We start from the raw sequence: 22,785 nt of genomic DNA on the forward strand, positions 1-22,785 counted from the left end.
ACATTTGTAACACTTCTTTCACAGTTTCAAGATGAAAAGTTTTATTTTAACAATATGACACAAAAACCTTGAATAATTTTAGATATGAAAGAAAACGGACACACAGCTCATGATTATTTTCCCCATTTTTTGGCTCATCCAAATGAAATCTGCTTGTCTGTCAGATTTTTCATTACAACATCACATACATCTGATTGACTGATCATATCTACACAAGCAGAATAAGCACAGTTTTGTCAGTGTACAACAATAAAAACAGAGCAAATGACTTGATGTAATATTAGTTACTAACTGAATATCATCGCATGTGATTTATGACAATAGAAAACACAATACTATACAATTCATTTTTCAAATGTGTTCATCATAGACGCGGTCAAATCCACATGGAGATTTAGCTGTTTAACAATGCTTCGTTTACATAAATGCCATTCACATATACTTTTATAACACAATATTTACAGGCTTCTGAAAAATAAAAATGTAGATTCGTATTATAAAAGGAAATGTGAAAAAAGGATCAACAATTTAAATAAGTCTCAGTATGGATAAAAAATTAAAAATAAAAACAGGGCATGCACTGACATCCTTCAGATTACCATGACAATTAAATTAACAATGCATTTAAATAAAGTAGTGATAAGATGCCTACGATGAAAACATTAGTACAGATGATTCTGAATGTAGTATTTTGTATCTCAGGCTTGCATTAGAAAAGTCAGTCTCCAGTTTTGTAAACATCTTGTAAAGACAGGAGAAAAATCTTTTCACAATTCTCAAGATTTTAACATGAAATTCTCCACCTAATTGTCATTTCTAACACACCTGTAACAAAAAGCTGTGTAATGTCCATCAGGCATAGCAAAAACTAGTGGCACTTCTCAGTAATTGTTGCTTTCCAAGTGACCTTTTTTCCCCCAAATTTATCAAAACACTCCAGGCAGAGAGTTTCTTGCGTGGGTGGAAAGCTGCTCTGCTCACATGGCAAACACAGGGTCTTCTCCTAAAAGTCTTGCTTTTATAAATACTGAGGTAAAGCGGAGAATACTGAGTTGTTGGGACAAAGGTCCTGACTTCTCTGAGCGGTTGTCGCCACTTAAGGCCTCAGGTTGGCTTCTGCCTGTAGTCTGTGATGGCCTTCCATAGTTTACACAGGATCCCGCCTCTGACGGCACACAGAGAAAAGACTGTCAGGTTACAGTAAAGTCATAATGCAACTAACAGAAATAACACTGTATGTTTCAATCGTCTGTGCTGTCTATAGTGACACAATACAACATTTTCTAATGCATTTCTCCATTGTTTCTCAAAGCACTTCCTATATATTATTATGTCATTTAATGTTGTACAAAGCACGATTCTCACAAAATACAGACAACAATGTTTATGCAGGGTTTACAAAGGGACATTTGCAAACTGGATCCTGATGGTTGGTAGAAAATGGAGGGTTGAATTAATATAAAATGACCAATTAAGATTTTGCTAAAATTAACACATGAGGCTATTAGCTTCCTAGCTCCCGTAGCTAACAGTGGTGACAATGCTTCCTACAGACGCACATTGGATTGGATTGAACAGCCTCGTGCACACGATCCACCGTCACACCAGCTTTGAGTTTTTAATACTTCCTCAGGCTTTTTAATCCAATGCTTATTAAGACTTTTGAAGACCTGCAGATACCCTAAAGAGCATATCATAGATTTACATTGCTGTCGGCCATCGTGTTCTTTTTTAATACCAACACTGGGGGGCGCCAAAGGCAGAGATGTACAGATGCCACACACAGTGATGGCTGTCAGTGTTTGTATAGAAACAGGTTTTTGAAGTGTTCCACTCTTGTGTGAACATGGTAAACTATGAACACATGTGCTGACACAAAAGGGAGAACTTAAAAAGGAGATGAAAAAACGTAGCAGTGTGAGAAGTGGTAGGCAGCTAAAAACATGTTTACAGATGAGATGTGGACAACTTGATCAATCAACCACAGCTGAAAGCAGTTTCAGAACCCCTGAGCACAGTTTCACTCCACTACACTTGTTTATTAACGCCACCTTGTAACGGTTGAAATTGCAGCTTTTGAGGCACTCAGAGCCATTTAAGTGCAAAGCTGCTGTGTGCAAACATGAAGCAAGAACAGGAAAATACATCAATACAAACTCCATTATGCAACAAAGAGATCTGTCACAGCCTCACTTCTGTGTTTCCGGTACTGGAGAGCTGCCATGCTTTTCAGAGTCAGCATGTGTTTTCGGGACTGAATACTGAATGCAGAAGCGAAACTGTTTGCAGACAATTTGAAAAAAAAAAAAAAAAAAGGTTTACTACCTCAGTCTTAAACTCTTCAGATCGTCTCTCGTCACATCGTGGAGGATGTCGTTCAGCGTGAACTCTTCATTCAGTATCTAGAGAAACAGAGCGCATGAAATGAGGACGCTGCTCAGGTTAGCTGCTGCTCTTTGGGAACGAGGCCAAGCTAAAGCACAGACTCACTCTGTCTATGGAGTCCTGGTCCGCACCGTAAAGCCTCAACCAGCTGGTCAGATCCGGGTCTTCACGTCGCTCGGAGGGTGGGCTCCTCCGTCCCTCTGGACCATCTGAAGATGTGGGGACGTCTGCCAGAGAATACAGTGAACACACTCCTTTAGACACAAAACTGTGCCGCAGTAATCATTCTTTAACCCTGATCCTGGTTCAGCTACTGGGCTTAACTTGGCAACACAATCACTAAAAAATGGAAGCATGCACACGGCGCTTTGAAAGGTGCTGTTTGCACAAGGAGTTCGTCCAGTTAGAGAGTCGATATCACCACAACAGCAGACAGGATGCACATCATGTGTAATGTGGGTGTTTTCATATTGAAATCTCAAATCAGCAAACTGATTGTACGATGCAGCCTCAGAGAACTTTGGATATGTCTCTGCGCTGTGAGTTACCCTGTGATTTATTCATTACAGATCAGCTGTGCCACAGCTGGTTGTGGAGTGTGAAGGCAGGCTGGTGGTGGTAGCAGCAGAGGCGGTGCTGGTGCTGCATGCAGTCAGTGTGAGCAGGTAAATTAGATTAAAGCGGAGACCTGCGGGCTCAGATCGCAGCCTCAGTAGTCTGATCTCCTGCTCTCTCTCCTCCAGCACTTGGTGCAGGATGGCCTGATACTCCCTCTCCTTCTCCAGCAGCTGCTCCAGCAGCCTGCAGTCAAACAAGTCGGATGGAGGGAAAACGGCAGGAAGGTTTATTTTTATCTTATCAACAGGAAGCGATGAATAATTAATATCATGACTAATTAAACACAAATGTACAAATGAAAGCTGCTAAATGAGGAGATCCCAGGCGGCTGTAATGTATCCAGTCACAGTAAATATTCACGGCTACCTGTTGGTCTCCAGCTTCATCCTGCCCAGCTCCATGCTCACAGAGCGCTGTGCATTGTGGGACTCGTGTGAGACGGTGGAGCTGAGCGTGCTGACCCCCGAGGTGGCCACGGTGTCGTCGTGAGTGGCGACGGGAGGCGCCCGGCTCTGGTGGGTGGAGTTCCTCTCCGGCTCCGCGTCGTCGTCCACGTCCTCCTGCTCGGCCGGGTCGCTTTCTGACGCCAGACTGAAGTGAGGCCTCAGCTCTGAGCACAAACAAACGACGCCATGATCAATCAATCGATAGCACTGACAGGATGCAGTTTGTTTGATTATGTGTTCTATTGAGAGTATAAGTGTGAATAAATATGCTTTAATACCATTAATTAACTTTAAAGGGGTTTTGGGCTGCTGGTCGGACAAAACAAGCAATTTAAAGATTGAGCAAAGAGATTAATCTGAAAACAATGACAGATTAATCAGAGATAAGAAAGAATTATTAATTGCAGCCTTAATTAATTTCATTACGGGCATCAGTGAACGGGTTTCATCCATCATTTAAATGCTGTTCCACAGATCTTTTTCATGCAGATAGCAACACAGTATTTCAGATATATCGTAGCTTTCAATCAGAGATGAATTCTTATTGGCTTTCAATGGATCCACGCTGACAAGACTGAACCTTGGACACAATATTACTTCATTTAGTCGAAGTCGTTGGGCTTTTGCTAAGCTACATTAGAAATAAGCCACATAAAATAAAGCAAGGACGCCAAACCATGTTAGCTTTTTGTCCCAAAAACATACGTTTGACTCGATCTCACAGCTGATTTCTGGTGCCGTCAGACTCAGCTGCACATCATTTGAGCTTTAGAGCTGCTACTAATTCTCCTCTTCTTACTATTGAGCTACAGTAATGCTCCAAGTTGAGCGAGCCTCCTCAACACAGGATGTCAGCTATCTATCGTGCACACGTGGACGACTTTGGTGCTTTATCATCACTGAACACAGAGTCTGCCATTCAACAAAACCCTGTGATGACGGAAGCTTCCAGGGCAAACTCCTGTATTCATCAGGCAGTCAGCGCTGCCCCCGAGGGACCAGCGGTAACTTATTTAGGGGTGATCTGCTGGAGACCCTGATGACGTTACCTGGCACCAGGATGGTGATGGCCGTCTGCACAGCTTTGCGGATGATGTTGTCCAGAGCGAACATCCAGTGAGGCTTGATGTTGTGGTTTCGCAGCACTTTGTTCACCTGAAGATGTGAAGACTCTCATGGTCAGAAACACACTTACACTGTGTTTTCACACTGAATTTTACTGTTTCATAATATTGGAGTATTTTTACATGCATACTTCATATCTTTTTAATTGTTTATTCATTCATGTTTGTTTATGTTTAACCAAATCTCCACAAATGGACCTTTGAGGCATCACTTTATGTTTGCTGCTTTTTCAGTCTGTGCATTTGAATTCATGCACTGCAAACCAAAATATTCATGGCTCTTCTTCTTCTTCTACTATAAACTGTTTGCCCTGATGACCAACAGGAGGCATCAGGGCTTCATGTTCCTGCAGGATTACGCAACACCCTTTGCAAATATGAAAACAACCACTTGCTCTTGAGTCATTTCATCTGCATAACTGCATTTCTGAGGGGGAGAGCAGTTCAGCCTTTGTACAGAATGTGCAATTACTCCCGACAGATTCGCCTTTAATCACCTCACTAAAAGGTTACAAGTATTTCACCGTTATCTGTCTGATCTCTGTGCAGAGGGAGCAGCAACATGGCAGGCTGCTGCTGCTGCTGCTGCTGCCTGCAGCTCATGTAAAATGACAACAATTACAGTGAAGCGCTCAGAGCCCATGGTCTGTGCAGAGGCTAGGAGCACCTCGACCTACACCTCCACACACAGAGGATGGATGGCAACCAGGAACACACGTTACAGGTGCAGAGGAGAAGAAAAAGAGCAGAATGTGGATGAGCATGAAGCTTTCAGCCTCAAATAAAGAGCTGAAACGTATCAGAGCTTCACGGCATTGATTTTCTGTAATGCTAGGTGACACTCACAGCATCCTGGAAGCCAAACAGCACGACCTGCAGCTGACTGATGGCGCTGCTGTCAAAGTCCAGCTCCAGCTTGAGTTGAGAGAGCGTGTTGGCGATGATTTTCCTGTCCGCCATGCGAACAAAGTCGCCGAGACTGACCACAAGCGTGGAGATGTGCTGGGGCTTCAGCTTCATTTCCTCAGAGCCCTGGAGGTGAGACGACGAGGGTACGGTGAGATAGGAGCCATGACGGCAAAGGTGGAGGAGCACATGAGGTATGAGGGGTTTCTTATTTGAAGCATCTTTCTTGAATTATCTGTCTTCCACGACCCACCTGTGTGAGGGCCTCCATCAGGTTGGCCACCACCTTGTCCTGGTCCTCGGTCAGGATGTGGTGCAGAGTGGCTCGTCTCTCGCTGTCCTTCCGAAGCATAAAGAAGCCTGAATCCTTCTCATCGGGCGACGGAGGCGCGCTGTGGTCCTCGAAGTTCTCCACTGGAATGCTGAGTAGAAACATTTTGGATTCAGGTCAGAACATCGTTTTCATTTTCTAATCCTAATGCAGCAGCCTGTGAGCTCAGATTATTCAATAGTCAATGTAAAGTTCAGGTCTTTGCTTTGACAAGTTCAACATGGTTCAAAAATTTTAACAAACTGAAGTCAGCAAACATGACGTTTCATCCTATCCATCCTAAAGTTTTTAGCTTTATCGTCACCCTGAGGAGAAATTCATGTTGGGCATTCAAGAGACGCAGCAGCACAGGATTCATCCAGGTTTGTTCTTTTGATGGCTGATACAGTTATATCAGACACCTGTTTAATATGCTTAAACTTCATCATTTTCATAACAAACTATTCCCCAAACTTACAGTCATCCAGTGGTTCCAGTGTAGAGCATTTGGAGGTCAGGACCGCGACAAAGGGCCGAAAGATTAAAAATTTCTGATTATTTTTTCAGATTTTCCTCAAGGTTTTTTCTTGTAAATCAGCAGCTAATTCAACTTCTTAAGGACTATTCATATAACACAATGGAAAAATTAAGTGGTTATACTAAGATAGATGAGGGGTTGTAAGCAGATACTGCTTTGTTTTAAGGGGTCACCACTGATTTACACCATCATGTGGCACTAAAACAGCGTTGGCATTAGAATGAATTCAGCTCAGGATTTCTACATACAGCTTAGTACTTATCAATAGTACCATCATCAAATAACATTATGTAAATCTGAAGTGAATCAAAATGACAGATTATTAACAAAAGGCCACCGTTTAAGACGTGCCCGGGCCGCTCGCAGCCTACCTGAGGAAGAGGGACCTGGGCCCCTTGACATCCCTCTCGCTGTAGCACTTGACGCTGGGCTTGAAGATGAAGGGGTTGGTGTTGAGGTCGTTGTCAGGGGAGACTGAGCCATACTCGCTGCTGCTGCTGGTGTCCTCCACCACCACCGGCACCGGCAGGGAGATACTGCGGAGGTACTCTGAAGGACACAACGAACAGGTGAACATGAAAACCTCTGGCTGTGTTCACAGTCAACAGTCTGATGTATTTCAGCACAGAGGGGCAATGTTTTGTGCACCAATCAGGGAGCAGAAGCTGCTCAGGTGAGTGAAATCTGTAAACGTGCAGATGGAAAATTGGCTTCCTTTTCAGAGAAGATGCACAAAGAAGAATGAGATAATATCCATCATCATGTTTAGGGAGAGGAGCTCTGTCTGATGTGTCTGCCAGCAAATTACAGCCATTGTGTAGAAATTACGAAACAGCAGTTATAAAGACATTCAAGCATTTGGAAAGAAATCATGTTGTACAATGTCTATTTTGAGTTGCTGGAAAGGGCAGAGTCGTGCGAGGCAGGTAGCCACCGGCGGAAAAAGAAAAATGAAAACTGTAGCCTAGATACTCTTCAGCAGAGCAGGCAGATGTTTCAGGGAACTGACACACAGATGTAAAGTAGTTCCTGTAGCGGTAAATATGTCTGAAAGAAGAAGTGTGTAGAGTAAAACGCCTCACCTGACCCCGGTGTCAGAGCTGTGGGGGAAAAACAGAAAATATGTGTCAGCAGTTAAGCAAAACAAAACAGAGCAGGATTTCCACGTAAGGCTGGCGGAACAACATTTCCAAGAATGTGGAGAGCCGCTTTTTTTTTTTTTTCTCTAACAGTCTTTATTGATTTTTCATTGTACCAACGTCAGCGTTATTATGCAACACATTACACTGCAAGTTTTTACTTTAACAAACTCCCCACTCCTCACCCACACACACACACACACACTGATTCTCTCTCTGAACATCTCCACTGCATTAAGCACCAAATCAATAAAAAGCAAATGACAGTATAAAAGTCTCCTATGTTGTGAGTGAATTGCAAGTGAAGCTTTTTTCTAATCTTTTGTCCCGCTGCCAGATCACATGGTACTTCAGAGCTGCGGGGTGGAAACCCAACGAGAACTGAGATTATCGTGAAATCCAGACAAGGAAGATTAAAGGTGCGTTCAGGCTCAGGGTGAACGCCTCCATAATGAGCAGGTACGGCAGGTGACACTTATCAGACTCTGTTTGGTTACTGCACATCTACGGACGCTTGGAACACAGCCCGAAAATATATTTAGACTTTGAGTGAGGAGAGTAACTGTCAGCTGTCAAAGTCCACCTCAGTTTCGATTCTCGCCTCCCTGCAGCAGCTTTTATTGTTTTTTGGTTTTATCTTATCATGTTTAAAATTCAAATCAGTTAAAGGAATAGCTCAACATTTTGGGAAACGCGCTTCAATTTCCTGCTGAGAGCTAAGTGAGGAGGTTGACGCCACACCTGTGTCGGTTTGTTAAATATGAAGCTATAGCCAGGAGACTGTTAGCTTAGCTTAGCATAAAGACTGGAAGCAGCTAGCCTGGCTCTGCGAAGAGGTCCAGCGCTGGTGTTCCTTGATCAGGAGCAGGAGTGCCTGGAGTCTTTGGGGAGGGGGACTTTGTTACTTTTGAGCAAAGCTAGCTGTTTTCCAGCTGTTTCTTTGTGCTGAGCTAAGCTAACCGCTAACCTCCTGGCTGTAGCTTCGTACTGTATTGACTGCACAGATATGGGATATCTGAGCTTCTGCAAAAAAGCAAACTCAGCTGAACTACTCCTTTAATTTATTTCCTGTTATATTTGATCCTGACCAATTTTAAACTGCAGCATATTTTTATTTCTGACACCTTCTGTGGACCAAGCTGCAACTTTATGGAAGCTAATGGAGATCCGAGTTAAGAATAAAGTAGAAAAACATCAAGAAGGCTGCTGAGCTGAGCTGAACCCACCCGTGAAGCTACTCTTGCTCTTCTTCTTGCGGCTGGTGACAGTGAGGAACTCGTCGGTGAGCAGGTCGAGGGCGGTGGCGCGCCGGTCCGGGTCGGGCTCGAAGCAGCGCAGGATGAAGGCTTTGGCCTCCAGCGACATGGACTCTGGGATCTCTGGGTGGATCTTAAACATGCCCACCTGCAGACGAAGGACACGCATTCAGTTCAGACAGGAGGAGACGCAGCCTTAAAGAAGTTTAGACTAATTTAAGAAAGCTCTCTGAGGTGCTCTCGGGGCAACTTAAGGTGTGTTTACCCAGTGAGCTGAGACTGCTTCAGGTTCAACTGTAGCTTGGGGGCAGCAGTTGAAAGCAATAAGTCCAAGCACGAGACTCACATGACAATTTGAACTTGTTGAGGAATCCTGACTTCAAATCAACAGGGAGGTGCTGCTCCCTCGAGACATTCCACAAGGATGAGTGAAGAGTATAAGAGGACTGTTTTACTATTTGGAGAGACTCTGCACATCGTGCACACTGCAGACACAACATGAGATCCTCTTAGAGATAAACATGGCGTGACTGGACGTGTCGTTCCATGAATGCTGTGATCTTTATCCAGAAATTGTGCGGGGATCCCAGTTTCTGCTTTCATGTTCTGTTTACTAGAAGGTGTACTCAGACTGTAACACACACCTCCTCGTCTGAATTCACAGCCCTTTAGTTAAATTACATGTTATGGAAAATTCCATGTTTCACAGCTTGGACAGGAGCGCTTTAATGCTTTCCAGACAACCCTTAAACATCTTTACTGTCTTTAATGGGCCACACATGGCTGAGAACAATATTTCACTGGTGTGGAGCACTTAAACATCCGACCAAAGAAAAACACACAGGGTGAATTTCAGATTTCAAACAGACACGTGCACATAGAGACGGGAAAAAGACAAGTCTGTGCCGGTGCCTCTCAGTGAGCCACGCGTTTGTTTGTGTTCAAACAAATGTTCATGCATAGACAATATTTGGAGTTTCTACTGGGCTGGATCACTTTACAGCACGCAGGTGGTAACACAGTGCAGGCGCAAAACAGCTGACTCACCGGTTTTGTTTCCATAAAAAGAAGAATTGTTAAGTGCACACGACAAACTTGCAGACGGTTTCATTTGACGGCGTCTTTCTAATGAATTCAGCCGAGACAAAGCATCTTCTGAAAGCACATCGTGAGCATTAGCTGATAGGTGAACACAGTGGATCTGAAAGGTCCAGGCTGAAAGAAGAAGACGTGCACAGCTCAGTGCACCTGCCGGCAGTCTGCATGGACAGAAGGCTTGCAGGTCATTTTGAGGGCAGATAAAAGCTTATTGTCTTAAATTATTATCTGACAGTACTCCCAGTAATCATGTCTGGACCCATCATGGAGGTCTAGTCTGCAGTCTAGTCTAACTTTAATCAGGTAATAAAAAAGAGATACTTGTGACTTGTGGTAGCGTCGGTGTAGGTCATGTTTTAATGAAGATCAAATGAAGCGTCACATGTTGTAAGTTGGTGCTTTTTGCTAAAAGGTAACAGCAGTGTGTCTTTTCTCAAGCCTTGCCTCTCTCCTTTAAATCACTAAAAATTAATTTAATCAATATCTGTTTGTGGTTTGCAAGACAAGGTAGAAAAAAAGTTCTGGTTTTTGGAACAAGTGCACAAATCAGGGATTATAAAAGGCAGCTGGTGGTAAACTCTAACATAATCATAGAAAACTTGATGATCAGATCGTTTATAAACTATCGTGCATATCAGGGGAGTGATTAAAAAAGCTGCCAAACATGAAAACTGACCACATCCTCAGTGTGCAGCTGTTCACTGGCACTGAGGATCAACACTTCATGGAAGACGTCACCACTGAAACAGATGTTCACCTGCCTAAAATTAAACACATTACCCAGTGGCATGATGGGATTTCCAGCTGCTGGTGTCTCTCACCTTGAACATAGCAGCCTGCGGTTCTCCCAGTTCATAGAAAGGCGGTTTCCCAGTTGCCATCTCTATGATGGTGCAGCCCAGAGACCAGATGTCTGCCGGCTTGCCGTATCCCCGAGGACCCTTGTCTATGATTTCAGGAGCCATGTACTGTAGTGTTCCTGGACCAATGCACGTAAATACATCATAAAAACACAAACAGAGATGATGTTAGTGGAGATGTCCGCGTCAGGACCAAAAAGGTTCCAAATACATCAAATAATTTCCAGTAACTCAGCAAATAATAGTGTGTACGCTTAATAATCAGATATATTTGGATGTGGATTCGCTGGTTTTATCAGTTTATTGTAGACAATTTCAGATCTGGCTCCGTTAAGTTTGTCCTTGAAGGAATAGTTCAGCATTTTGGGGAATACACTGATTTTCTCTCTTGGTGAGAGTTAGCCTGCTTTAGGACCTCTAAAGCTCACTGATTAATGGGTTTGTTTAATCCGTGCAGAAACAACACGTGCGCTGGACCATTTCTTGTCTGAGACCAATAACTTCCGGGAGTCTCTACTGATTTGCCAGAAAATAGTCTGGACCATAACCCCTTGTGCAATCTTTGTTACATTTCAGTCTTTGTGTGCATTATACAAACAAGATTAGCATTAATTAGTGAGCTTTAGAGGTGCTGGTGGGCAGAATTTGATACCTGAACAGCCAGGCTAGCTGTTTCCGGTCTTCATGCTAAGCTAAGCTAATGGCCTCCTGACAGATATGAGAGTGGCATCGATCTTCTCATTCAATTCTCTGCAAGAAAGCACATTTCCCACAGTGCTTGACTGTTCTGTTACCATGCAATCTGCAATCAGCCACATTAGCTGTTTGCAGACTTCATGCTAAGCTAACACTGGCTGCAGCTTCGTATCTGTCAGACAAACATGAGAGCGGTGACGTGAAGTCATGTTCTTTCTCAAAAAGTCGAACGTTTGCTTTAAGGTGTGAGGTCTTCTCCTCTTTCACACCTAATTACTAAGTAAATGAATAAATAACCAGGTAAATTATTGACTGCCAGAAGTGTGCAGGAAAAGTAAACTAATTAATCTTGATTACATGAAGTCTACACAGTGTCAATAGCAGAAACAAGAGTGCACCACACCTGCCTTCTGCTTCAGGCAACGAAAACGGCATTTGCTCTTTTTAGATTCAACAGCTCTTTGAATAAAACTAAAGACGAAATACTGCAGATGAACAAGCACTACAGCGTGTCTGTAAATGTATTAATAATAGTCTTTAACCACAGCTGAATAAATGCTCAAGGTAACGAAACGTCTCAGTCAGTAAAAGTGAAAGTGACATCACAAGCGTGAAAGAAACTGATGCAAATTGCAAAAATAGCATTACATTGAGTTTCCTTTCTCCTGAGGTGATGACACAATTCTTACAAATGACCTATCAGGTTACGAGAGCTTACACAAGGAGCCTCTCTGTGCTGTCAATTAATCACAGCTCAGTCCAAAAGTAAAATCTCAGCTCTCCATTGAAAGGACTCTTGCGCTAAAAATAGCGCACTGGGCACTGTTTGCTGCTTTTAGAAGCTCGTGTACTGAGCTAAAAACAGGCAGGGACACATTTATAGCAGAGCTACGCTATAAAAAGGAGTGGTCCCGTTTCCTGAAAGAGCTTCACCGCTCAGGGTAAGTCCCTGTCTGTTCGAATCAGCTGCCAGATGGCCTAATCCCAGAGGTCAAACTGAGCTGCAATTGGCCGCAGCGGTGTCGACATCACACGGGCACAAAACTGCAGATCTGAGCGCAGACTTTAAACTCTAGTGCTAAACCCAGCGCCGGACAGCAGCAGCCAGCTGCTCTCAGTGATGTCACCTACTGGCTAAAGAAGCGAGACTGAACTGAATTCCCTTTGTGTTTTAATGAGAAATGGGATTTTCAGGAATTTGACAGGCATGTTAAGCATTTCTGAGGGTCTGTGTGCACAGGAAGCAGGGGCTAATCAGCCAGTCAGCAGGTCGGAGCGTACCTGTGAACGTCTCAGTGCAGGGGTTGATCCCAGCCAACCTCTTGGACGTGCCAAAATCGGATATCTTCAGGACGCCACTGTAGGTGTTGATGAGAACATTATCGCCCTGCGGATGGAGAAGACATCCGTGAGAACAGCACACACCTGAAATTCCCCGGTCATGACGGTCCTGAGATGACGGGAGGTGCTTTCAAATCCTTGAAAGCGACAAACAGCAGGTTACAGCACACTGCGTGGGAGGAGGAGGGCGACATCCCGGCCAAAACAAGGTGATTAACATTTATGCGCCGCTAATGATGCTTATATGACCGTGTTGTTAAAACAGGAGGATGCACGGGGGAAGAGGCGGCTGACCCTAATGACTGCGTGCGATGGAAGTGTTATCAGTGTTGGTTTGTCATCACTGAGATAAAACAGGGAGGGGATTTTACAGAAGAACAAGAGAAGTCGGGATCGCTGTCGTAGCCAAAGAGCTACAGAGAAAATGAGCAGCCGAGACGCTCCTGGAATGCATTCACACCAAATCAGATTTACTGAGCCGAGAGTCACAAGGAACGAGTTCTCAGAGCGCAGACACACAGAGGAGGATTCAAGTCCAGCTCTCACAACTGAAATGATGCAGTCCTTGAATAATTCATCTCGTTTCTCACTTTAAATTCCTTACGTTACTTACCGTGCGTCTGTCAGGCTCGTGCTTGTGGTTTGCAGACAGAGTTTACTTGTAATCAAACGAGATGCATATTAAAATCTCTTTGCCTCTCGTCTGCAGTGCGCTCTGTTCCTCTTCTGTTTCCCTTTAGCTTTTCTTAAATCTCCATTTTTTGCAGTGCACCTCCCACTTATCACCTGTCAATCAAACAGCGTGGCCACTGGCCAGTACTGACATCGCTCCCCCTGGATCTGCTGCTAACAGAGTTTAGGTTCCTGTAGGTGGTGGACTCCCTGTCTGCTCAGCCACTGTGGCTCTCACTCTCACGCTAACTACCTGCTTCTTCTACTACAACAAAATGCAAATGTTTGCAAATGTGAACCTGAGGACAGAAAAAATCACTCCACAGACACAAGAGAAGCTGTGACAGTCAGCGCTGCGTTATAGCCTTCAATGCTAGCCTGGTTCAGCACCCTTTCTGGAAACGAGCCTGCAGGAAGCCACAAAAACAACCTGCACAGTAACGTCTCTTGGGTCACCTTGATGTCTCTGTGCGCTATCTGGTTGTCGTGCAGGTATTTGAGTCCCTCCAGGATCTGCCGCGTGTAGAAGCCGATGGTGGACTCGTTGTTCTTCAGGGGACCCCACTTGGACCTCAGTAGAGCAGACAGACTCCCTGGAGGCACCACGAGGCAAAGAACAGCACCGATCAACACACTCGCTCCGACCTTAAGATACTCTCATCCTAGTTCCTCATTGGAAGAACCTAACGGCAGCATCAGGCCTCACCTCCAGGCACCTGCTCCATGAAGATCTTTATGAAGCCGTTCTCGCTGATGGAGCCGAGGTACTGAACGATGTTCTTGTGCTTCAGGTGTTTGTGAAGAGCGATCTCCTCGTGCAGCGGCTGAGAGTACCTGCATTTAAAAAAGCCAGACATCAAAACTCTGAGATTCTGAAGGCCTCCTGCTGAGTCACTTGAAGATCAGAGGTTCGCAATTTTAGTTGAATATGTACTGAGAAATTAAACTCCACCCTGAAATTGTGGATTTCCTCATTCATTTGCTCTACACAGAAAGCTAAATTCAAACTGTGAACCAAAATATCAAAGTCAGATAAACAGCAAAACCTAGATTATGATTGCATCTAACAATTCTTTTCATTATTGATCAACCGACAGGTAGTTGAGATGAGATGATTGATCATCAAACATTTGCCAGTGGCTAAAACTGTCCATCACAAGCTCCCAGAGCGTCCTCAAATGTCTTCAACCAGCAGTCAGAAACCCAAAGACAACGTTTTCAACTTAGATGAAGATAAAAACACTTAAAAAAATCCCACCAATAACCTGACTGCTGGTCTGAGTGTGTGTTTTACAGTAAAGACAGGAGGCTGATGGAGTCTTATGTCCCTTTTCCTTCAGGTGACATGACAGTAAACAGGATGGTCAGACAACACGCCAAAAGCCAAAAGAGTAAAGCAGAACAGCAGCCGGGCTGAATCTTGATGCCTTCCAGCACTCAGCTCTCTGCATGAATCACACCCTCTCTCTCTCTCTCTCTGCCTGTCTTGAGATTTCAATCCACTTCTGAATTATTTATCCAAATTCTCCACATTCTTTGCTGCCGGGCGCCCCGCCGGCTCGCTGATGTGATTAGAGGAACAAAGTGCGGCAGTGGAATCATCTCATCTGTGACAGAGTCCGGCAGTTCTGGATGAACAGGTACACCAAGGAAACAGACGTTTTCAGCAGAAGCAGCGGTGGGAGTTAAAGGCGGGGGGGCGGGGTTTGGGGTGAGTTCGCCTTCGTAGCTCTCCGCCAACCAGTCACTCAAGTGGATACCAGTCCACAATGCCAGAAACCAGCAGGGACTCTGCTGATCTGTGCTTCACGCTCTCAGTCGGGGGGAAGCAGCACTTTTCTTAATGATGCTCAACAGAGGACGAGGCATGAACAGCTCAGCCGCGTGTTTACATTCACGCTGTAATTCGACCTCTGCGCAGGATAATAAACACGTTTGCATGGATTTCTAAAAACGTATGTCTGGAGGGCGGCGCCAGGCCAACGTGAAGGTAAACTATCCTGGATTTAATGTATTCGTGATATTTTTGGTCACTGTCAGATTTAATGATGACAGTGTCACAAACGCTTGCTGTGTCTTGGCCGGGTGACTGGCAGGACTGTGGGTGTGACCCCGACCAATCACGGCATGTCTTATTTCACAATCTCGTGTAAGTTCAGAGGTCATCAGGGAGGTCGGAGAAGCAGCTGTCAATCATGTCGACAGAAGTGTTATGTGTGAAGAATATTTTGACCAATTGGTGACGTTCAATTAAGGTTTACACGTCATTAAACTCACTAAAATTCATCCTCTTGAGACCATGAACATCATATCAGATTTCCTTGTACGCTGACGGCTTCGCTGCTCGTGAAGAAAGAAATGGGGAAAACGCTGCAGCTGTGGGTAAACAGACAAACACCTGGGCAGATGCTCACCTGCTGTCTCTCTCTGGTATCTCTTTGATGGCCAGCCGGACCTGGTTGCTGAGGTCTCGTCCCGCGTACACCACTCCAAAAGTGCCTTTTCCCAGAACCACCCTCTCCCCGTGCTCGTCGTACTCATAGTCGTACTGCGGAGACAACAAGCAACACTCACTTTAACGGTGATAAAAGGATGCTGCTCATGATAAAGAGCCTGATTTGCTCTCATCGCTGTGCCTGCAGGAGCGTAGAGATTGATTACTCAAATAATAAGTAATCTGAGTTACAGCATTTTTACTGAGAAAACCACCAGAGATCTAAAAAAAAAGCAGACTGCTGGTTATTTATTTATTTGTTTACATCTTAAAATCAGTTTTAAAGTAATCTTTGATTTGCAAATCTGAACACAGTAATCCTAATTCATTTATTCTGTACTTAAACATTCGTTATAAGACTACTGTTACAGGATCTAGTGACTGTGTTGTGCTCCTGTTGTTTTGTTGCTTTTGGACAAATCCCACAAAAGAAACCACATTTTTTTTATCCAAACAAACTTATCTGACGACTGATTTGTTGATTAACTTGAACATGGTCTTTTCTTTGTAATCAGATTACTTTAAAGCTGTTACATGGCTTCTTTGACCCTGCTGAAACCTCAGTGAGAAAGGCTCAGCTGCTTTTCTCTCTCATCATGTGACTAACATTTACTGGAAACAAGCTAAGACCTTTGTTTTCAGGACATGTTGTGTTGTAAAGAGAAAGTTACGGCTTGAGACGAGCCAACAGTAAATTCAGGCTGACAGATATGAAACTGGCTCTCGAGAGAAACCTGTTAGACATTTGATCTGTGCCACGCTGCTGAGTCAAAAGGGTGCGGCAGCGTTTTGGGGTAATTAGCTTTTCTTTTCCCGAGGCTCCGCTGGGAAGACAGGTGAATGCAGCAGCAGGTGTCTGTTCTGTACTGTCAAAGCATACAAAGCACGCAGGCTAAATCCAGGCCTTATCTCAGCAGGTTACTGTTCATTCTCTCTGGGTTTGCAGCTGGGTTTCCATCCAGTTATTATAATGCAAATCGTGATGAACCGAATCAGAAAAGCTAGATGGAAATGCAGAGATCACACATGCTTAAAACAAAAGACAGTATGTCACAAAAAGCCAGGGAAACACAGCAGACAAGGAGCTCATCCCGGGTTAAAAAATTGCTAAAAGATGCGATTGTGGTGATCTCAAATCTTTGGATGGAAGCACCACAATCGCATCATATTTCCTGTGACATTTTAAAAGCAGGCGAAGCGCACCGCAGAGACACCACAGGAAGTAACACGACAAAAAGTTTGCATTTTGCTAAATCTGTACTGGGTGAAATCCAGCGTTTGACAGGTGAGTCTGAACTACAGGAAGGAATTTTAGAGGAACTTTAAAGCTACAAAAGAAAGAAAAAGAAAGCTTTCAGGCTATTTGAGCCATGTCGGGGTGAATCTGGTCTTCAGTCCTCTCACCTCTAAGGCATCAGTGTCACAGTCTCCCTCCTCTGGACCCTTCCAGGCCTCCTCTGTTATGCTGTTGACCAGATCGCAGAATCTGCCAAAGAAAAAGCCGCGTTAGTCCAAATCACAGCATCTCCACACGGCTGTGTGATGACGGTGAGAAGCACACAGTGCAGTCTACATGTTTTTGGGCAGTTTCCACTGATTTGGCACATTTGATTTGTAAAAAAAAACATAAATAAGTCCTGATTTTTGGCTTTAATTTTGGCACCCTGGGGTTATATCCACGCTAGGTTAAAGGTGTAGTGCGCTCCTGTTTCTTGACACAAGGCTACGATTCCTACTCAATATGGACGTAACCAACAAAACTTAAACATCTTTGGTTCGTTTACTCAAAGCCGCTGTGTCCAAACAACAGCAACAAAATCTGCTCTGGTCTTAAATGTTTACATGCTGAATTATAATGAGCGAGCTTAAATCAACAAACCATTATGAAGTAATGCAGCACAGACTTTTCAAATTAATGTGCGGTTAAACGGCGTTAGCGCTCCACAGTAACGCACCACTGACATGGATTGCACAATATGAGGCAAGTTTCTGCAGATTAGTTTTGTACAAGTGGAAACCAGTGGCTGCCTGGAAAGAAATAAAAACACACACATCAAAGGCAGACCGTATCGTCCCATTTCCCATACTTTCATTGTCCTGATTTGATTTAATTATACTGCTTAAACAAAAGCATATTTGTTTTGAAATGCGCTGTATAAATTAAGTTTATTATACTGTCACTATATTATAAGTGCACTTTCTTTAGAGCACTTGAAAAGATGCACTTGGCTTATATATTTGTTTTATCCAGAGTGAATCACATTAGAGCTACTTAACGTGCAGAATTTGCACATGAGCTCCATGAAGCACATATTGTGAGTGTGGCCTTATGCAGAATGGGGCGACAGCATGTTTACGTGCACACCTCCCACACAAATAATGACCTTTACAACTGCTGCTGCACACGAGCTCCGAGCGAGCACGTGGCCCGGCCGTGCTGCCACACATGCCTGCAGGTGCGCCGTGACTGCGCGCACACACACGGCAGGAATGCATATGCACAAACGCAACCAGACCGGGTCCCTTCGCCTGTCGGCCGCCTCTCGTCTACTTCCTCCTTCTCACCTTTTGTCACCCCTCCCTTCCCACCGTCACTCCTTTCTCTCCGTATTAAAGGAGAGCAGCTTCATAACAACAGCAGGCATGACTCACTGACTCTCACACTCCACATAATGGAGCGGGAAGTGCTCGGGAGCCTCCGACGTGAGAGTCACAAGTCTGAACACTCAGTGCTGCATGAGGAACACGATGGCGCCGAAATGAAACAAGGTGTGTTCGTGGCGACAGGAAAGTGTGAAATTTCCCACCTGGGTACAGAACTGACAAGAGTGTCTGAACTACAGCAGGAACTGGACGCAACCAGAGGAGAGAGAACGTCTCCGCTTCACCGAGTTTACAACCGAGACTGACAGAAATATTCATAAGCAAAAATATGTCTGAGAAACCTGATGCTGTTTCAATGAGTTTTAAGGAATAAGGGAAAAAAAACATCAAACATCGGAAGTTATAAAGTTCAGATCAATGATTTTCAAAGTAAAACATGTCCGTGCTCTCCATGCAGAAGCATTTCAACGTTTCTCATAAGACACTCTTCATAAAGGTTGTAAACAAAGGCTTTATTCAGCCTTAACATGTATTTCCTCCCTTTATTTCCTCCTAATTACCTTAAAAGCAGTTTGATGGGATCAAAGGGATCCACACGAGAATTTATGTTAAAGTTCTGCGGGTTTGAACATTGTTTAACTAATCAGCTTGAGTTTCTACTGACAGACTCTCAAGAGGATTAATTGATTAACTAAAAGATAATACATTTTTAATATTGCCATAGAATTATTAAAAACTGGAACGCTGTCCTACATTCAGCATCCAGTCTTCAAGGTCTAATCATGAGTTGAGCGCATTGTGTCTTTTTTTTAACAACTAAATAAAATAGTTTTGTCGACAAATGGATTTTTTTGGGGCCATGATGTCTGATTGAGAAATTGCAAGCAAATGACTGACTAACCACACTGAACAGACACTTTAACTGACTTACATGCTAGCATTACAATTGTGTTTGTTAGCGGTATTAATTATGAGTTAGCACGATAATGTTAGCATTTAGCTCAAACACACAGAAAGTTTATCCATTAACAAAAAGCACAAAGGACCTCTTCTATGGATCGAAATCCCTCTTTTCAAATTTAGTGTCGTACTTAATAAGCTGGTGATGGTTTTGTTGTTGATTTTAGGCTAATTTTTGATCACTGGCTCATGAAACCCCAATAATATAAGTTTCAAACTAACAGGAAATGAAGGCAAACGAACGCAGACAGACGGAGAGCAGACCTTTTACAGTGCATCTCTGTACAGAAATAGATCTGGAAGTCCTCTGCATTGTGAAGGACGTAGAGGAAGGCACTGCGCTCGTCAAACTTGGAGATGCTGAGGAGAAAAAACAGTTCACAGTTAGTTCCACAGCGATCCCACGAGAGCAGATACGACTCAGAGAGTGAATGAAGCCTTTCACTGGACGCATGACATCAGCCATCAGCCTGTTTGTCGCAGATGGATGTGCACACAGATGTAATAACAACACGAGTACATCTCTGATACACACAGTAAATATAGAATGTTTAATATAAACAAATTCTGCACAAAACTTACTAAATCCCTGCACTAAACACAGAGAGGGCTTCACTTCAGCAACTAAATGGAAACGTTTATCCGCCGGGACGAGCGCTTGTCCAATACTTCGCCAGCGTGCCAAAGCCAGAGCTGCCGAGCCAGACGACGAAGCGACTGCATGTGTGGTCGTATTGTTGCTCGCCTCGCTGCTATTGTGTCCCGCTGGCTGTCTGCAGGCTGAGTGGGCACGCAGAATGAGTCGTTCCCTAGCAACATGCGAGCACGGCCCTCCGCTTCTCCCTGATCTGACACTGAATTCCTTTGAGGACCGCGGAGAAGGAGGCGCAGGGAGGACATGGTGAAAGCTGTCTGTGGTATAAATGGAGAGCCAGGAGAGCTGGAGTGATAGTAAAGTGCATGTCTTAACATCAGCGCGCTCTTATGTTATTTACAGCTGCAGCCTGTGTGCATTTCATGAGGCGCTTTGTGCTTAAACACCTCTGCACACACACAGGCCCTCATGTGAGTCCCATACGTTTTCACAGTGAGCAGAAAGTCTTTGTTCAGCTCCTGATTCTGCATTTTTCTTGAGGTTTTTCATTGGTATATTGGTATATTTCTCCTACACTTTACATGAATATCTTGGAACAATGTTAGTTTGTTCATCAACAGTTAAGATTCTGCACAGGAGAATAAACGTGTGCTGACAAAGTGCACTGAAATACAGACATTAGGTTGACAGTAAAGAAGTCAAGTTTCAATAAGCATCAGGTGGATTCTGCCATGAAATTTAGGAAAGACGTTGAGGCAGCATCAGGCAAATATTTTACTTTGTGTAATATATTTGGTTTATGTTCCATGACCTTCAAATCAGCCTCACCTGTGCTTTGTGGTCAGTGCTAATTAGCGTATCCTAGCATGCTAACACACTAAAGTAAGACTTGGCGCTCGCTTGACATCAGTATGTCAGCGTTTCAAAGCCGCTGCGCCCACAAACAAAAGCCAGTTGTTAGTGGGTCTTTTGTCCAGTGTGAAAGGGGTTTTAGAGCACGGTGAAAGACAAAAACAACACAAAAATAATGGCAGGGTTGGTTTAAAAGAGTCGTGACATCCCTCTCAATTGGCAGACATGATTCATTATGCTCTCCTGGTAAATTTTTCAGAGACGCCGTGCAGCTAAACAACCCACCACCCGATGATAAATTTAAACCAAACCCCCGCTGGAGACAGGTGTGAGGTCACTGTCACGTCGCTCGGCTGTAATATGAGCGAGTCATGCAAAGACGGCGGACACTGACCTGACACCTCGTACTGATGTGGCGCTGAAGTTCCACTCGTGAATCCCCTTGTGCTGCAGGAGAGACGAAAACAAATATCAGAGCAGCTACTGGGAATACGCCACGCTGACTGATTACAGCAGGCCGATCTGATAGTAATACAACTCCCACCATGCTCTGATTGACCTTACAGTACCAAACGGACATTAGTGCCTTTATCACGTTGGCTATAGCACCTGAATTAAATGAAAATATGAAGTCAGAGCAGCTGATGCAGCAGGTTTACTCGGATCAATTTCTGGTGAGCAAACACTTTTATTTATGTGGCGCTGTGGAGGTAAGCAATAAGGTACCACAGTATGAGAAAACGATCAATAAGGCAGATGCAAAAAGATTCTCGCGACAGGAAACAAGAGTCCATTATCACAGCGTGGCATCTAACCAACGATAACAACAGGAAAACTCATCATCATCATCATCATCATCATCATCATCTGCTAACTTCTGCTTACAAACACGATCAGCATCTTTGATTTAATCAACAGTTTAATCACCCACATAAAGTAAAGCCCCCCCCCCCACTTATTTCATTTCAGATCATCTGTCGCTTCTGATGTGAAGCTGAAAATAGCGTATGCTAACATGTTAGCATGGAGAGAGCTGTACTCGGCACTGGGAACCAAGCTGCAACGCATTTAAGCGTCCGTGGTTTCTTAACTTGAAAATTAAATTTAGAAATCATTCAAAATGACAGTCAGTCAGTCTGTCTGTCTGTCTGTCTGTCTGTCTGTCCGTCTGTCTGTCTGTCTGTCTGAGGCTGGGTGTGGCCTCCCACACTCGGCTGGCTCCGCCTCATCAGCTGCGCACCTGCGGCGCATCAGGCCGATCAGCCCAGCAGTCTTTGAGGTGGGCTCTGAGCTCTCCCAGTTGTCAGATCGTCCTGATCTCTGCCGTGACTGTTGGTTATTTTCCCTGTGTGAGTGTTGCCAAGGCTTTGCACCAGTCTTTTTTCATGTGTGCTATTTTGAGCAGTTGTTGGATTTTATTTTTTTGGACTGCCACTCACATGTGCTCTTCTCTTTTCAGTGCCTACCAGCCACGTCCAGTGTTTGCTTTGCCTCTTTCGTCCCGTTGTGTTCCTTTGTTTTTGTTTCCTCCGCTCCTGGAGAGCGCTTTGTGTTGTTTTCCTGCTCCATATGAGTGTGCTTTTTGATTATTATTATTACTGTTAAAATAAATTACTTTTGTTTGTTATCCTGACTCCGCTCTGCGTTTACAGGTTACAGCCTAACAAGTGCAGATTACAGAACCTGACAGAATTCACAGGAAGCGAGCGGAGCTGGAGGGGTCGCAGCTGACGACGGACACCCACCTTGTCATCAGGAGCGACGTGCCAGATAGACACTGTGTTGTCATCCACGTCTTTGTTTATGGACAGATACGAAGGCTGGTACACTTTAGTGGGCTCTAATATCAACACCTGGAGAAGAGATGAATGTTTTTTTTTCTTTATTTAAC

General features: G+C 44.2%; 1 protein-coding gene across 1 annotated transcript in view; it reads right to left on the reverse strand.

The window, feature by feature from the left end:
- Window positions 1-13: 13 nt before the first annotated feature.
- The window catches only part of map3k5 (mitogen-activated protein kinase kinase kinase 5), a 63,050-nt gene continuing 40,278 nt past the window's right edge, over window positions 14-22,785 (reverse strand). Inside the window, exons 11-30 of the mRNA XM_076756037.1 lie at window positions 22,640-22,747; window positions 21,289-21,341; window positions 19,712-19,807; window positions 17,288-17,369; window positions 15,804-15,937; window positions 14,096-14,223; window positions 13,846-13,982; window positions 12,658-12,763; window positions 10,642-10,799; window positions 8,693-8,870; window positions 7,410-7,427; window positions 6,699-6,876; window positions 5,733-5,901; window positions 5,420-5,605; window positions 4,499-4,604; window positions 3,370-3,613; window positions 3,074-3,186; window positions 2,491-2,612; window positions 2,326-2,402; window positions 14-1,165 (exon numbers count right to left, since the gene is read on the reverse strand). Of these exons, the coding sequence (XP_076612152.1) occupies window positions 1,105-1,165; window positions 2,326-2,402; window positions 2,491-2,612; window positions 3,074-3,186; window positions 3,370-3,613; window positions 4,499-4,604; window positions 5,420-5,605; window positions 5,733-5,901; window positions 6,699-6,876; window positions 7,410-7,427; window positions 8,693-8,870; window positions 10,642-10,799; window positions 12,658-12,763; window positions 13,846-13,982; window positions 14,096-14,223; window positions 15,804-15,937; window positions 17,288-17,369; window positions 19,712-19,807; window positions 21,289-21,341; window positions 22,640-22,747 (2,454 nt within the window). The 3' untranslated portion in view covers window positions 14-1,104. The remainder of the gene's footprint in view (window positions 1,166-2,325; window positions 2,403-2,490; window positions 2,613-3,073; window positions 3,187-3,369; window positions 3,614-4,498; window positions 4,605-5,419; window positions 5,606-5,732; window positions 5,902-6,698; window positions 6,877-7,409; window positions 7,428-8,692; window positions 8,871-10,641; window positions 10,800-12,657; window positions 12,764-13,845; window positions 13,983-14,095; window positions 14,224-15,803; window positions 15,938-17,287; window positions 17,370-19,711; window positions 19,808-21,288; window positions 21,342-22,639; window positions 22,748-22,785) is intronic.

The sequence above is a fragment of the Chaetodon auriga genome, chromosome 18 (assembly GCF_051107435.1).
Source record: "Chaetodon auriga isolate fChaAug3 chromosome 18, fChaAug3.hap1, whole genome shotgun sequence".
Classification (NCBI taxonomy): domain Eukaryota; kingdom Metazoa; phylum Chordata; class Actinopteri; order Chaetodontiformes; family Chaetodontidae; genus Chaetodon; species Chaetodon auriga.